The sequence below is a fragment of the Ambystoma mexicanum genome, chromosome 2q (genome assembly GCF_040938575.1).
Source record: "Ambystoma mexicanum isolate Mex_15411 chromosome 2q, UKY_AmexF1_1, whole genome shotgun sequence".
NCBI classification, from domain to species: Eukaryota; Metazoa; Chordata; class Amphibia; order Caudata; family Ambystomatidae; genus Ambystoma; species Ambystoma mexicanum.
This window is the reverse complement of record NC_090924.1, coordinates 340,122,051-340,138,831: the sequence shown is the minus strand read 5'-3', so window position 1 is coordinate 340,138,831 and position 16,781 is coordinate 340,122,051. Positions and strand designations below refer to the sequence as shown.

Sequence of the window (16,781 nt, the reverse complement as noted above, 5' to 3'; positions counted from 1 at the left end):
TGTCTCTTCTTTACTGTGTAGAAAAGGGGAGAGACATTGTTTGTAGAAGCAATTGTCCCACAGGGCAAGGACGGTTTTAGGGTTTGTGTGTGTAGAGTGTTTCTGTTTTGAGGTAACAGATGCACGTGCATTGGATGGTGTGTGTTTATGAGTGTGTGTCTTTTAGGTGTTGTTTGTTATTATTAAGGGGGGGGATATGTAGTGACTAAGCTTCCCCTGGACCCTGAGTAGAATGGAATGTTGGAGTGAGTGACAGAGAATGCAGCCTGAGAGAATGTTGATGTATGAGTGGTGATCTGTGAGAGTCAGTTGGAGATGTAGATCCCCTGAGAGAGGATGCGGTGCATGTTGCCCTTAACTTATGTGTACCTGACCTTATGTACCTGATGTAATGTACAAGAAACTTATTAAAGGAGTCACTGGTACATCCCAGGATGTCAGAGTCATCATTGGCCAGGAACCCATCCTTACAATCAGCGAAAGGGCTCAACCACAAAATTGAGAGCACTTAATAAGGCAAGGATACAATTGAAAGAAGAGACTAAAGATAGAGGTACAAAGTATTTCACATAGCAACAACAATCCTTTTTTGAAGACAGAGACGGATCAACCCATTGGATGGTTTACACCCTTAGGAAATCCCAGCAAGCAAACACAATAAATATGTTGTGCCATGTACAGTAAAGGTCACTGGTATATGAAGGTAATGAAATCAATGATTTATTCTTAGTGTCTATAAAACGCTATACTCAAGGTCACATACCAGCACAGAGAGAAATTAGTGGGCTTTTCTGGACCGGTTGAAGTCCCAGAATTTACAGATGAGGATCGGATCCTGCTAAACTCCCCTGTAACTAAAGAACAAATAACAGCAAGCCATCACAAGCCTGTCCAACAGGAAGGTGAGGGCGGCACTGATGGGTTCCACAGATGTATACGCCACCTATATTGAACAGTTTGCAACCAAACTGGAAAAGGTATTCTGACACATCCTGAACGAGGTGGCCCAAACGAGCACTATTAGAGACAACTTGTATTTTGGGGCTAGTAGAATAACAACCACACTGAGTGTGCATTGTATAGACGGATATCTATTTTGAACACTGACACTAAAATACTAGCTAAATGTTTGGTGTCCAGATTGGAAAATATTTTAATGAAATTCATACACTAAGACCAGACAAAATGTATAAAAGGGAGACACTCAGTAGATAATGTGCACAGATCATGAACATTGCATATGGAGCAAAAGGTGATAATTTCGACTAGATGCAGAAAGGGTTTTTACAAGATCCAATGTGACTATTTGTTCCAGCTTCTCGATAGGTTCAGCCTCTGTGGTCCCATTAGAAAATAGCTTGATGCATTATATAATTTACCACTAGCTATGCTCTTAAACAATGGCGTAGTCTTGCAACCGTTTCTGTTGACATCAGTCAACGGACAAGGCTGTCCCCCTAATTCCCATCCCTGCTGTTTGTTTTCTCTATAGAGCTCTTGTCACCAATGAGCCAGCAGATAAGGCTATCTATCAATAGGTATAATTTTAGGGGGAACAGAGCAGAAAATATCTCTTTATGCAGATGATGGTCTAGTCTACCTCCCTGCTATCACACACTCAAACCAGTACTCAGACATCCTTCACTTATTCAGGGCAATTTCGGCATATAAAGACAAGCTCCATAAGTAACAGTCTATACCATTAGATACCTTCCCGGCGCTGAACACCATTTTCAGACAAGGCTAGATAAAATTAAGTATCAAGGTATTTGGATTCCCAATAAAATATCCAAGCTGTATACAGTAGACTCCCAGCCTGTTATTGGTCAAATCAGGGATGGCATTAACTAATGGGATGTTCTCCCCTGGCCTATCACAGCCCATATAAAAGCCCTCAAGATGATGTCAATGTCCAAATGTATGTATCTTTTGCAGAGGGTGCCAGTCGAAATCCCTGGAAAGGATATTACGCCACTGAAAAAATCTATTTAACACATTTCCATGAGTGTGACACAGTCAGTGGGCTGACCCCGTCAGGGGATGACCAGAGACCTCTCACAACGTGGGACAGGGAGTCGCCTCTCACATGATTCCTTCAGGTACTGTTTCTCTTTTTTTTTTCTCTTTACTATTGCAGAATCACAACTGCCAGAATGCACCTGGGAGCAACTAAGGAAACAGAACCAGGGAAATGAAATGGAACAAATAGGAATGGACAGGGACTTTTCCTGCCAAACAGAAAAGAAATATGAAATCCACCACACAACCTACTAGCCCCAGTGAATCCCAGGCGAATGATTGGGCAACAGAAAACAAACTGGGAATGAGGAAAGACTGCAGGGGAACAAGAGACAGAGAAACCCTTTCCAAACTGGTAACAATACTCAAGGCACATGAGGAAAGCCACATGGAAAGTGAGCAGCTTGAGCATCTGGCTTCTACCCTGCAACAGAGACTGAAAAGGGGAAGGGTGAAAAGGATGTTTTAAAGCTTTAGACCTGCATAGCCCAGACCCTGGAGAAAAGCCAGGCACGGATTGGACTATAGAGTCAGGTGAGTTTTGGAACCAATGGAAGGAGGGAGTTAAAATCAGGAAGAAAGTGTATATAGGAAGTGAATGGAAGGCCGACTGTGCGTTGCAGGGGTGAGGCCAGGAGGTGTGGAGGTGGACCAAGAGACAGCAGATGCAGCGGAGTGCTGAGGATTTGGTGGCAGAATTGGAGCAGAGTACAGGTGAGGTATTGATTGTGAGAGAGAGTGTGGCAACATTTGTATGCAATGTAGTGGGAGGAGGGGGTGTAATAGGTGAGTGAGAGAGAGAGAGAAAAGAGCTAGGGAGAGAGAGGGGGGAAGTGTAGAGGGGCATTAGAGAGAGTTATAGAGTGTATGGTAGGAGGGTGTGGAGAGAGTGCAAGGCGGTAGTGGGATCAGTCATGATGGCAAAGTAAATTTGGAGAGGCATGTAGATTAGAGTTCAGGGGATAGAGACTAGAGAGAAAAAGAGAATAGAGTGGAGAGTACAAAAGAGAGGGCAAGGAAAGCAAACAGAGAGAGAGTGTTAACATCGGTGGGAAGGCGTACAGAGGGAGTTGAGACAAGACGGGAAAGAGAGAAATAGTATAATAAAGGGTGTAGGATCAGGGAGAGGCAATAAAAGGAGCAAGTGAGAGAATAAACTGGACATGGGCGTGTCTTCTACTGGCATCAACTTGGCATCATCAATTGGAATCTGTGGGGAAAGGTTTGGGATCCCTTAGGTAGTCCCAGAGCGAGTAATATAGAAAAGGCCTGTACCTTTAGGCCTCCACCTATTGTCAGATAAGATTTTAGATACTAGGGGTTAAAAATATCTAGAGGAAATCAGTCTGGGGACTATAGAAGCATGGGCAAGGAGGCAGGGAGACGAGCGAGAAAAAGACGTGCCTATGGAGCTACTCTACCACATGAAACAAGTCATGTACATCTGTTAAACAAAAACCCTTGAATCATCACCCTGTTTCTGTGGACTAATAAGGCCATCTTTGGAACAAAACACAAAACGGCCAAAAGATACACAAACATCTTGAAAGCCAATTAGCCTGTGGGAGGGCAGGTCCTGCCTACTTGGTGGGCATATCATAGGGCATCTCACTCCATAATGGCCAGAGGTGGCAAAAAAGGAGAAATTATCTGGCATGCAAGTCTGTTGAGAGTGTGATTCAAGCCCCCATGAGCTAAGAGAACTTATGTTCTTACATTAGTCCAAATTCCACACCCATATGAAAAGACGAGCCACAGTGGGATATACGTTCATACGTTGGAAAAAGAAACTTAATATATGCATGGTACTCACCTCCGCGCTCCTCTCAATCGGGAGTCTCTGTTGGATTTATGCAAAACACTGGAAGGAGTACATCCGACCAAGTGGGGAATTTAATATCCAGGACTTATTACAGGAACATAAATCAATACCCTACAAAGTGTTGCATGATCGATGAGATTGTCACATTGTGGGAATGCGAAGTGATGACTGAAAGGAGTTTGTCACCTCTGGTCTAGGTAGGTGAGCCCGCTATACTTAGCACCCCATAAGGGACAGGATAAGCGGGATCACTCTGGAGGTGACTTGCCCTTATGGGGCAGGGAAACCCCAGAGAAGGGTATAGGTCACCATCCCCCCCCCAGACACTAACACCTTTATGAGGCGTGTAGGGGGTAAGGTTTATGATAATCCTATAAACCCTTTGATAATGACTGACTCATCTTCTGGCCCATGCTGTGGCCAATTTGCCTGGAAGACAGCTGAAAGGTGAGTAGACCGGCCCCCTAGAGGAGCATCATTCAAAGAACCAATCAGCAGAGAGTCTTGGCGAAGCCGGCAGATTTCAACTGCGCTAAAACCCAGGAGGGGTGGCTGGTTAGAGATAGAGAGAGAGAGAGAGGGATAGAGAGAGAGAGAGAGAGAGAGATAGAGAGAGATAGATATAGAGAGAGAGATATAGAGAGAGCTAGAGAGAGAGAGATAGGTAGAGAGAGACAGAAAGATAGATAGAGAGATAGAGAGCTAGAGTGACAGAGAGCTAGAGAGATAGAGAGCTAGAGAGATAGAGAGCTAGAGAGCTAGAGAGATAGAGAGATAGAGAGCTAGAGAGAGAGAGAAACCGAGAGAGAGAGAGAGAGAGAGAGAGAGAGAACGTCTGACGTGGTATTCCCGTCCCAAAGTGCATACTAGGAAAGTGCTGCCAGGCACCGAGGATGAACAGCCGGAACAGTACAGAGCAACCACGGGAATGAGAATGTAGTATCCTGGAGGGGTGAGGCAAACGCCTGACGAGAGGCCTCCTACAGGTCCCCTCCCTGAGCGTGCGAGAAAGAGTTGCCAATGGCTGACACAGACTCCAGTTGACGACTTGCGTAAGCAGCTCTGCTAGAAAATGAGGTTGAGGCAGGTTCCACACCCCTCCCGAGGCGCACCGCTCAACGCAAGCAGGTATGCGGTTGCTCCAGTAGAATGGGAGGCAAGATGGGAAGGAAAGAGACAAACCTCGGAATGGGGAGAGAAGGAAGCAACCCCAACAGGTGGCATGGGGGAGAGGTAAAAGCCAAAGGGGGGAGAGAGAAAAGACAGAGTGGGGAGCATGGAGAGACCCCAGAGTGGGGAGGAAGAAGGCAGAGAACGCCTTGGGTGGGTGTTAATAAGAAGATCCCCAGAACGGAAGGAGACTGAAAGAACGCCCAGGTGAAGAGAAAGGAGGAGAATAAACCCTGCAGTGGGGAGAAACCAAAAGAAACCCAGAGCGGGAAGAAAGAATAAAATAAGCCCCAGACAGTAGAGAGATGAAAATACTCCCGAACTGGGAGTGAGAATAAAAGAAACCAGAATGAGGAATGAGAAATAAAGAAACTCCAGAGCAGGAAGTGAGAAAGAAAGAAGCCCCAGAGTGGGGAGTGAGAAAGAAAGAAAGCCCAGAGTGGGGAGAGAACTAAGAAGCCCCATAGTGGGGAGAGAGAAAGTAGCAAACCCTGCAAGTGGGGAAAGAACAAAGAAGGCACATGGTGTGGGGGAGAGAAAGAGGCAAACCTCAGAATGGGGAGAGAAAAAAGAAACCTCATAGTGGGGAGTGAGGAAAAGGCGAGCTCACGGGTGGGAAAAGAAGACAGAAACCTCAGAGTGAGGAGTGAGAAGGAGGATCGCCCTAGAGTGGGAAAAGGTGGAAAGAACCACAGAGTGGGGAGTAAGAAGGAGCATAGTTTCAGATTGGGGACAGACTGAGGGAACCCCAGACTGGGGAGCAAGAAAGAAAAGTGTCCCTGAAGGGAGAAGGACAGAGTAAACTAGATTCAGAAGGGAAGCAAAAAGGCTTGGCTGGAATCCTAGGACTGCACTCCAGCATGACATGAACTGTATCCCTGGAACTGTAAACATAGGCAAAGGCCTATGGTAAAGAGACACCGGGTTGGGGGGTCAGAAGCCAGCAGCCTATTCTTTCAATGGGCAGTTCCCAAAGTATACCATTGTTATTTTGTCATTTCCTATTTAGAGGTAGGGAAAGAGACTAGATTAGAGTAGGAATGCAGACCGAGGACTTCCTGATGAGCACCCTTTTCTTATTTCTGGTATAGCGTAGGGCGTGGTAATAGGTTTAGGGGAAGACTAGTCATGTCTGAGCTGAAGATGAATACAAACTCCAAAACACTGTACCCAAGTGTCCTCCTTCTGACCTTTCACATAAAGGAGTATTAGCCCTTATAAGGGAAATTGGGAGGAATGAAGGGAAAATGATTAAACTGTCTTGCTGGGAAGAGGCATTTGAGGATACAGAGGACAAGTACCCCAAGATCAAACACTGCTATAGGATGTCAAGCCCTAACAGTGAAATAAGGTCTTCGCCTTGTATTTGTATTTATTTTGATTCATAAAGTGCCTTACACCAAAATGCCTTTACCTGGACAGCAGAAATAAGTGATGAAATTCAGGATGTAGATACGCTAACATACTGGCACATGACTCCAGACGTGTCGATATTCCTCAAAACACAGGAAATTCAATGTAAGATATTGCAGAGGGCATATTACACATCAAAAAACTTGTCAGGCTGGGATTGTTCGGCTCTCGTTATTGTTGGAGGGGGTGTCAGTGGCTGGGCATTCTGGGGCATATGCTATGGTCCTGTCCTAAGCTGAGTTTCTGAAAGGGGTTATAAATAAACGGGAGTCCGTTATCAAGACATGGCTTCTGTGTTTTCGAAATTCTGGCAGTTTGGGGGGGTTATTCCAATCCTAAACCTTGAATATGCTCGGGGGTGGGTGGGAGGTGCTCCACTCTAAGCTATTGGCAGCAAAAAAACTATCCTCATAGATTGGAACCAGATACAGCACCCATTATCACTAAATAGCTAACAGTCCTCTCTCAGTTGGGTGCAACAGAAGGAGCTGTGCTAGAAAAAAAAAATCACCCGTGAAAGAGAAGTACTGCAGGTTCTATTAGCCTGCTAAATCTATGCACTTGGTCTTGGATACTGCTTTGTTTCTGCCTGGCTAAAGGACGCTACTGAGAGGGGACCTAAACTGGGCGGCTAAAGCAAATGGGGTACAGCAGGTCAATGGCTTAGGGCACAAATGTTTGTTTCTTAATGTTTCTTTCACATTTCCTTTGTTTTAGCGGTTTTCTAAAACTTCTTTGAGGTGATGGCTAAGATACTGTCCTATAAAAATGTGGTGTTGCCAAGTTTGCACAACTATAAGGACCTTAAACAGTTGTGTTATGTCTATATACAAACGACAGGACAGAAAGAAATATGGTAATATGCATATGTACGATTCATCAACATGTAATAACAATGCCTACCTTTTTTATGGAAATATTGTATCCAGTTTTAGGTTTTACTTAGAAGCGTTCTCCCTATGATGGAAAGTTGCATTTGCTAAAAGTTGTAATTTAAAAAAAGATACATTCTCCATTATAATTAATTTGGCATTTATATAGCGCTACGAACCCTCAGGTATCTGAGCGCTGCTTATTATTACCCACGGTGTGTGGTGCTCATTATAATGTACAAATTAGAGTCTCAACTATGATTCCAGCTATTTAGCAGGTTGCTTGAAGGAGTTTCTCTAATTCCTTTGCCATTTCTCCCTTAAAGGAAGAGGGCCTTTGGCTAATGGTTCATGAATGCAAAACAACTTCCACAGGATCCTTTAAGAGTCACCTTCGAAGGACCATATATGACAGAAGACAGTGGGTGGCTGAGGTTGTCCTTACTGTAAGGAAATCCAGGTTTTTAGTTGACTCTTTAGCTACAGCTGCTGTGACGATTCACAAGATGTCGTCACTTCTCCCCAAAGGGGAGCCCTGTCCCATGAGGCTAGGGAGGTGCGGCCCTACCCAATAGTGCCCCTAGAGGTGATTTTATGTGGGAGGACCTCATGTAGAGGAACTCCTCCGCTGGGGACAAGGGCGATCACCTAGGGTACAGCCCGTTCAGCCACGTCACTCCCCAACATTCCCTAGCCCCCCTTCCATAACGAGCTATTTAATCGAAAGTAAGCCTGTGTATTTTTGTAGCACACAGGAAAGTGCCAGAACAGAACATACTGCGACGAGGAAGAACACAGCAACTATGAAGAGTAACCAACCCTTAAGTACCTCCACAAGGTGGCTCACCGGAGGCATGCGGAATGCCAAAGAGATTATCTGCAGGTGTTGACGCTGCGCCGGAGCAGAGTCCCCGAGATAAAAAAAAGGAAAGAGAGGAGGGACTAAAGGAAATCCGATCGCAGGGAAGCCAGGAGCCCATGAGTTTAAAACTCTGAGTGGGGGCTGGAGGAAAGGCTGTGCAGGGGACGCCGGCAGCAGGCTCCGAGAGTCCATTGTGGATCTGAGAGAAGCAGACCTAAATGCGAGGCCGAAGGGAAGAAGCAGTAGGATGATTGCAACCATGTGGACCGTCGGGTGCCAGAGCGGAGCCAAGACTGCGAGGAGCGGAGGACCACAAAGGTGCACCGGGATCACCGAAGTGGACAAGAAGAGTAGCGGAAGTCGCCGACAAGAAATCCCAGGAAGGACCAGTGACGTGCCACATCCCACAAGAAGGTAAATGGAGACATGGGAGACCCGGTAGGGATACGGGGGAGGCGAAAGAGGGACACAACATAATGTTCCTCACCCCAGTGGCAGCTATAGGACTACTGGGGAACAGAACAGTGTAGAGTGCATCAGGGAGGATCTGTCTCATCCCAGTAGTAACAAAATAGGTACTGGACACTGGAAGAGTGAACCAACCATCCGAGGAGAGCTTTCTCGTCGCAGTGGTAGCCATAAGTCCACCGACCACCAGAGAAGGGTCTGGGACCCTAGCACCAGTGAAGAAAGTATACAAGAACGTCTTTGTGGCAGTAATAACGCCCAGTGATCACCAGAGAAGAGTCTGGGACCCTCCAGAGAGTGGACCAAGCATCCGAGGAGAACTTCTGTATCACAATGGCAGTAATAAGTCCTCTGACCAATACAAGGGATCTGAGAGCCTGAGGAAACTTCCTTGGCAGAGTGGTAGACAAGCCCATTGACCATCAGAGAAGGGTTTGGGACTTTGCTGGTGCTGAAAGATAGTGGAAAAACATACAGCACTCTGAAAGACACGAAAACAAACTTTTCAAATACCAGGAGAAGGGAATCATTCTCAAGGGGACGACACAAAACCCGTTCAAACATACTCAAAAGACGCCAGGGGAAGGGAATCATTCCCCCTGGCCCTATTGTAAACTGTACAAACCATTTCTAGTAGAAGGGAGTCATTCTCCTGGTCCAGAACGTGGAGTGGGGCAAAGAGTGTTGGAATACGCAAGAAGAAGTGAGTCAGCTTCCTTCTTTGACACCCTTGCACTGCTCATTCACCTATATTCCCAGGTAAGGGAGGATTACAGAGGGAAAAAGGAGTCTGAATGAAAATGGTGCTATCACTAAAACTCTGGATTGTGGTACAGATTACATATCAGTTTCCAGGTACTGGATGCCCCAAGACTTTTTCAGGCAAGACATGAGCATGCACCGCAATGGCAAGACCTTATTTCAGTGGATGAACATTTTTGAGCCAAAATCTGACTTTCAAAAGGCTAATAGTACAGCAAATACAGATAGAACAGAAGAAGCAAACCAGCATGAGGGTGATCCAAATGTCTAGCATGTGGATATAAATAAAAAAAAATCACCTGAAATGTATTAATCTTTAGAAGTCTCAGGAGAATAGCTCAGCTGCAACGTGCCCGTCTTGGAAGCAAGGCGACACTGGGCAACACTGGTTCGATGCCCGTGTCTGCGCTTAGAAACCTCTGGGTATTAAGCGCATAATAAATAACCTATCATATCATATCATATCATATCAGGAATTGCCATATCTGAAAAAGGGATACATTCAGCATCAACACTGTCAACTCGAACACCAACAATTGTATGAAGTAAAAAATGTATATACATTAAAAGTATGCATGATGCGCTGTAACAGAATTTATAAGGATGAAATCAGGGCTGGAGAGAAAGTCAGTATCCTACCCTTTAGCTTGCTAAATGCCCGAGGCCTGCGCCATCATTCAAGAATGACCTGGTTTGTGCTTAATAGCTACAATGTGGGAAATTATGAGTTTTGCTTTCTAGCAAGGAAACTACAGAACAATGCAGTAACATTGGCACAGATCCCAGGCACCTGGCACCTACCTGGTTGGGATGCAAGCAGACACAGTTTATGGGAGCGTTGACTTGGAATATTCTCTGACACTGAAGGTTCCGAGATCTGGAAAACAAAATACCAGTCTGGTGTCAGGATCGCTTCATGATCTATACATGGTGCCTAAGGATAGACACTACAAATGTACATGCTTTTGTTTCATTTACTACTCATGCTATTCACGTTGGCGCAAAGTACTGGCCAAAATAACCAACTGAGAATGAGCAAAAAAACAAAGGTTTTGCCATGATGAAGGGAAATCAACCGCTAATGGAAGAAACTTGGCACAACAAAACAAGCTCCTCTCAACAGGCTTACTTGTACTGGTCTTTCAGTTAGCACGTAAATTACAAAACACCTCGCACACGGGAAGTACGCGAAGTACGACTGTTGACTGTTGGAACGTTGGCACACTGCGAGCCGTGAAGGAGAACCTGCGGTTTGATCGAGGAGCGGACGTCTATGCAAGCAACACGGAAGTTGCCTGTCCCCTACGTGCCTCAAAGTACTAACTCTAAATGAACTTCCAGCTGTTAGTTTAACAAAGTTAAATGCTCTAGTTGGTTCTTAACATCCATTTTCTATACCTCCCTCTACAGATGTTTTGATTGGTTTGAGGCTTCCCAAGCCCGCCCTGACCCCGCCCACCCTCTCAATTGAAAAACGTGTGCGTAGCGCACTCGCGCGCGCACACGGGAAGTACGCGAAGTACGACTGTTGACTGTTGGAACGTTGGCACACTGCGAGCCGTGAAAGAGAACCTGCGGTTTGATCGAGGAGCGGACGTCTATGCAAGCAACACGGAAGTTGCCTGTCCCCTACGTGCCTCAAAGTACTAACTCTAAATGAACTTCCAGCTGTTAGTTTAACAAAGTTAAATGCTCTAGTTGGTTCTTAACATCCATTTTCTATACCTCCCTCTACAGATGTTTTGATTGGTTTGAGGCTTCCCAAGCCCGCCCTGACCCCGCCCACCCTCTCAATTGAAAAACGTGTGCGTAGCGCACTCGCGCGCGCACACGGGAAGTACGCGAAGTACGACTGTTGACTGGTTTGCTGCTTTGTGCAGTGGGCAGACTGGTTGTACATATATGTGATTTTCCATTAGATGATACAAACTTTCATGTGGCCCTTAAAGAACGTGGGATTTGTGTTTTCAGATCAACTGGAGATATCATACGGAGCTATCTATAGTGTGAGGTAAGCAATTGTAAGGGGCGTGTGATTGTAAACTCTGTGCGTGGTTAAGAGGTGGGAGGGGACTTACTCACTGAAATTGTGCAGAAATGAAAAGAAGGTTCATCGGTGGTAAACAAGATATGACAATGCCAACGAATACTATTAAGACTAGGCGTATGAGCATGGCTCATGCAATTGCACTAGCGCTTCCCGTTTCTTCGGATTCGGATGAGGACTTAATTGAATGCGCTCAAAATGAATCCGCCAAATTAAGTACTGAAAGGCAGGATGTGGTTACCCAGGACTCCTCGCAGTCTCTATTCAATGAGGAGCCGAGACTGAGAGGCGATGTTGGGACTGCTACCTGCGGCACTGAATTGATCGAGTCACCACAAGGGCGGACCGTGGAGTCCTTCTTAGATACACCCCCCATATTTGCTTCCGAAGAATTGAATTTGTTGGGTTTATCGATATATCCTGGTTCATCTACGCAATGCCCCAATTCTACGAACAGCACGGGAGTGACTGCAGTAGTTACGAATGAGTGCAGGGGGATTGAAGGCCCGCAACCGATAGATGGAAATGACGGTATTCAGGGGGAAATACTAAGAGAAGTAAAGTCGCAGACTTGCATATTGAAAGAAATACTGCTTGCCTTTACTGCTTTCCCAAATATGTTAGCTGGAATTATGGCAAAGACAAATGCAACGAAAAGCAATGGTGTAATTGATAAACAAACAGAGATCCTAAATAATGGAGCCCAGGCTTTGAGCGATGTTCAACTGTGTGGTCCCAAGACTGTGATTGAGGCGAAAGATCTGAGTGTATTTGAAGTGGATAATACTGGGATGAACATTAAGGGGGCGGATGATTTAATAATGCCAGTTGTTGAGAATGAGCCTATAAAGGTTGCGGATATATTTAACATTAAGATATCTAAAAAAAAATTGAAGAAAAATAGGCAAAAACAAGCACGTGCTCAAAAAGCCTTTAATGTATCTTCATTAAAGTTCTTGAGAGAAACTAATATTTGTGACTCCGATATGACTATTCTGAAGCAAGGAGTAACTGCACAGGCAAAGAATGTATCACTGGGTGGCTCGAATGGATACGAGGTGCTTAATGAAGGGTTTAGGACAGTAGTCCCTTCACTGAGTCCTCGGGCAAATAATATAGAGGAGACTCTGGGGAAGAATACGACTGAAAAAGGGGTAGGTGATGAACACAAGGTGATGGGTGGTCTTGGGAGGGGGGATACCAATAACACAAAAGTATCTGAATATTCCGACGCAGTAAACAAATTATCTGACGCTTTGAAAAATAAAATAGTTACTGATAGAATTGACACTAAGCTAAGGAATTTGGAAATGGGCATGCTTGATATTTTTGATCTATTCAAGAATCCCGACGCGCAGATGCGTATAAAGATACCCGTAAGAGACACAAATGCCCCTCCTAATCACAATCTGGATGTGGAGAACATGACTAAACTGAAAGCCAGAGCTAATGAGCAAAAGTGTACAACAGATGGCGAACAAGATATCGCTGACTATAAGGCGAGTATTTCGAACTGCACCGATGATACATCGCTACCGCAAGTAAGGGAAAAAAGACACAGTCCGACATCTAACAATCATGACCTAGAGGATAGAAATCAGCCCCTGACTGATGCGTATGTAAGAGATTTATAAAGGAAATTTTGGCCGATAAGTTAATGAACACAGAAAAATTACATATAGGCAATAATTCTCCTATCGACAGCAGTAATCATGATACAAGAAAAGTTAATGGAGGAAATTTAAAGGATGTAGTGAGCGCTCCGGGGTGTACCAATAGTAAACTTAGAGGTACGGTGAGAGATAGGGAAGCCTTACAAGACCTCGTTTACCCACAGAGAGTGCAAGATCTAGATTACGATAACTATGCGATAGGGAAAAGCCAGATTAGCAATCACAACGTTAAAATGCGAAGGACGGAGCAGCCGTCAGAAGCAAGTTTGATCCTATATTATGTGTTTAATGATGGCCACTCTCCCATCCTTAATAGATCATATGTCTTGAGTTTATTTCGAGACATCCCAGAGTTAGCTCTTATATCATCATGTGACATCCAACTGGTTGATTTCATCGACCCGCATAGGATGGACTTCGTACGTTTAGTAATTGCTTCATCAATGGTGCGGGCTCTGATTCTTAAGGAAGCTGGAGCGCTGCAGAAGAGGGGCTTTGATACGTACGAATATGTGGACCACAGTGACTATTTACCAGAGAAAAACGAGGAACAAAGATCTCGAAATTACAGTTCAAGAGAGACTGAAAACGAGACAAATCAAGCTGGCGCTGGCCAGTTATCTATAAGTGACATAAATGAATGGAGAGCTATGGCGATTTCACTGAAGGAGACTCTGGAACATTTAAAAGGGATGGGAAAATCCAGCTAGTAATGACAACCTATTTAAACTGGTGTCCTGGAATTCCAGAGGACATATGCATTTGGTACAAAATAAAACAGTATGTAAGACTTTAGAGAAATTTGATTTTATCTTAATACAGGAAACATGGGCTTGCGGTCCTCTGCTATGGGATGGTTTTGTTATGCTTTGCATGTTTGGCCAAAAAGGCAAAAAAGGCCGGCCCAAGGGAGGTTTGGCAATTGCATACAGAAATAACCATGAAATATCAATGATTAGGGAGATACATTTACACACGTCTTGCCTTGCAGCTATCTTTAAAATTGCTTCAGAGAAGGGTATTATCCAGCTCATGTTGATTAACATCTATTGGAATGATGCGGAAAATGACGATACTATACTTGAAAAATTGCTGCAGGACTTGAACACACTAATAGAGGAGTGGATAATTTCTACCCCAAATGGCTTAATGATCCTAGCAGGGGATATGAATGCGGATTGTGTACAATCAAGCAGTGAGAAAGCCTGGAATTTAAGTGGAGAGGGGCTCAATAACACGGAAAAAAATAATAAAAAGCATAGAGGGGCCCTATGGTGTAACTTTGCTTATTCTTGGGGTTTGACTCAGTTGTATAATGAGAGACCGACCTGGAATGCCCGGGGGGCTTCGTCTATCATTGATTACATCTTTGCGAGTGAAAATCTAATTGGTAATATGCCAAATATGCTTGTTGAAGTTAACTCTGAAAGCGATCATGCCATGCTATCAATGAATTTGAATATAAAGAAACAAAGTAATACTAGCAATTTATATTGTCCTCAAATAACTGTAAATGTTAGGGGCTCCAGAATAAAGTGGAACTGGAAAAAGACAGTGAAATTTAATAATCTAATGCAACTTGATTTTGAGAACTGTTCGTTGGAGGCTAAAAAGACTCATTATTCGGTTGACAAATTTGGTGAGTTTCTGAAGTCAATGATGACCAAGTTTGAGCACCCTAAATTGGTGGGGATTGCAAAGAAAAAAACTCATAGGCATGCCTTCGATCTTGATATGAAATTACAAAGAGCATTGTTGAATAAGGACCTCCGAGTTCTAAAAAAACAAAAATTCAAGCTCCCTATAGATGTGTTTGCTGAGAAATGTAGATTGAGGCGACAAGCATACAAGAACTGGAGGATTCATCACCAGGCCTGTGTACTACAGAGGGATGGTGAAAAAATGCTTAAAGCAATGAAAGAAAACAACTCGAGAAATTATTGGGCTCTGATCAATAGTACCGAGCTTACTCAAACCCAACTGAACACTAATCCCATTAGCGAGATGGTGTGGTGCGAATATTTTGAGAAATTATATGCACGCTCCAGTAATGAGGACTTCACGATGGATCAATTGAATCATAAGTGGAACCTAGATGTATCCATCACAAAAGTTTTATCAGTAATAAAAAGAATGAAAGCCTCCGGCACTCCGGGACCCAATAACTTGTCGATGGTATTGCTAAAGCAAAATGACTCTCTCTGGGCACATATTTTGCATATGATTTTTAATGATGTAATTGTGAATCAGACCATGCCTGACTCATGGAAATTATCATACGTAATACTAATTTTCAAAAAAGGTAACCGTCAGAGTCCGAATAACTATAGACCGATTTCTCTGATAAATATTGAAACTAAGATATTCTCCGTCATAATTTTAGAGAATTTGTTAAGTTGGATTGAGGATAATGATATTCTTGATATCCGGCAGATCGGATTTCGTAAAGGCATAGGAACTGATGCTGGGAGCTTAATACTCACTATATTGCAGAATCAATCTTCAAGATTGGACAATGCACCAATTTACGCTGCATCTATGGACCTCTCTGCTGCCTTTGATATGGTGGACAGGCCTCTCTTATGGCAAAGACTTGTTAACCTGAAAATAGAGAGGGGATTACTCTCCATGATCATCCATCTGTATACAAATACAATTTTAAGGGTACGACTCAATAACGAGGGTCTGATGTCAAGGGAAATTTGTGCAAGGAATGGCCTAAAACAAGGTTGCGCCTTGGCTGCAATTTTATTTAACTTATATGTTTCAGGAGCCAAGGATAGACTGGATCCATCAGGTTTAATAGCCCCTAAGGTAGGGGGATTCATGATTAAATGGGTGTCGTACGCAGATGACTTCATGCTTTTTGACAGAACAAAGATTGGCCTGCAACGGCTTATTAACGCGTTTGTGGGCTTTGTTGGTGATATGAAATTAAAAATCAATCCGAAGAAAACTGTAATAATTAATCTGGGAAACAGCAATAAGAAATGCTCAAACCCGGTATGGTTTGTGGAAGGTACAGCTATTCGCCTACAAAAAGCATTTAAATATCTGGGTTATGCCTTTGCAAGTAACTTGACAAATAGTTTTGTGAAAAAATGTCTTGAAGTTAAAGCGAATGATGCGGCAAAGCAAATGAGAGTTATAGAAAGCAAATATGGGAAATTCTCAATGGGAGCAAGTAGGGACTTTTACTTGATGAAAGTGATCCCAAGGCTGGCATATGGACTAGAGTTCTATCCCGAGAAAGAAAGACTATACTTAAAATCTATGGAATCAAAAATTTGGAAAAAATTACTCTTCTTTTTACCGAAAAGTATACAGATCGAACTAATAAGATATGAGTGTGGATTCAATTCTTTAAAATGCTCGATGGATTGTAAAAAAGCAATGCTCTATAGAAAGTGTTTACTTGCTAAGCGTAACTCCTTGTATCAGGTCTGTGGAAACGATACTGGGAAATACATGTCTAATTTTAAAGAAGAGGTTGAAAGCATTATGAGTAATATTGGCGTTTCAATGCAATGTTTGTTGGAGACCTGCTAAAACTAGAGCTCTGATTAAAGCATTTGACTGGGTTGCTAACAATTCTGTGATAATGAACTCAAAATTGTATGCTCAAGCTTTATCGTTCTGGAAATGGTTCCCTGAACCTGAACGATACTTGGTA

The 16,781-nt window shown here is 43.7% G+C and overlaps 1 protein-coding gene across 1 annotated transcript in view; it reads right to left on the bottom strand.

The window, feature by feature from the left end:
* MLST8 (MTOR associated protein, LST8 homolog) overlaps positions 1-16,781 on the bottom strand; it is a 670,473-nt gene that overhangs the window by 352,593 nt on the left and 301,099 nt on the right. The window contains exon 5 of the mRNA XM_069647345.1: positions 10,190-10,265. Within this exon, the coding sequence (XP_069503446.1) occupies positions 10,190-10,265 (76 nt within the window). The remainder of the gene's footprint in view (positions 1-10,189; positions 10,266-16,781) is intronic.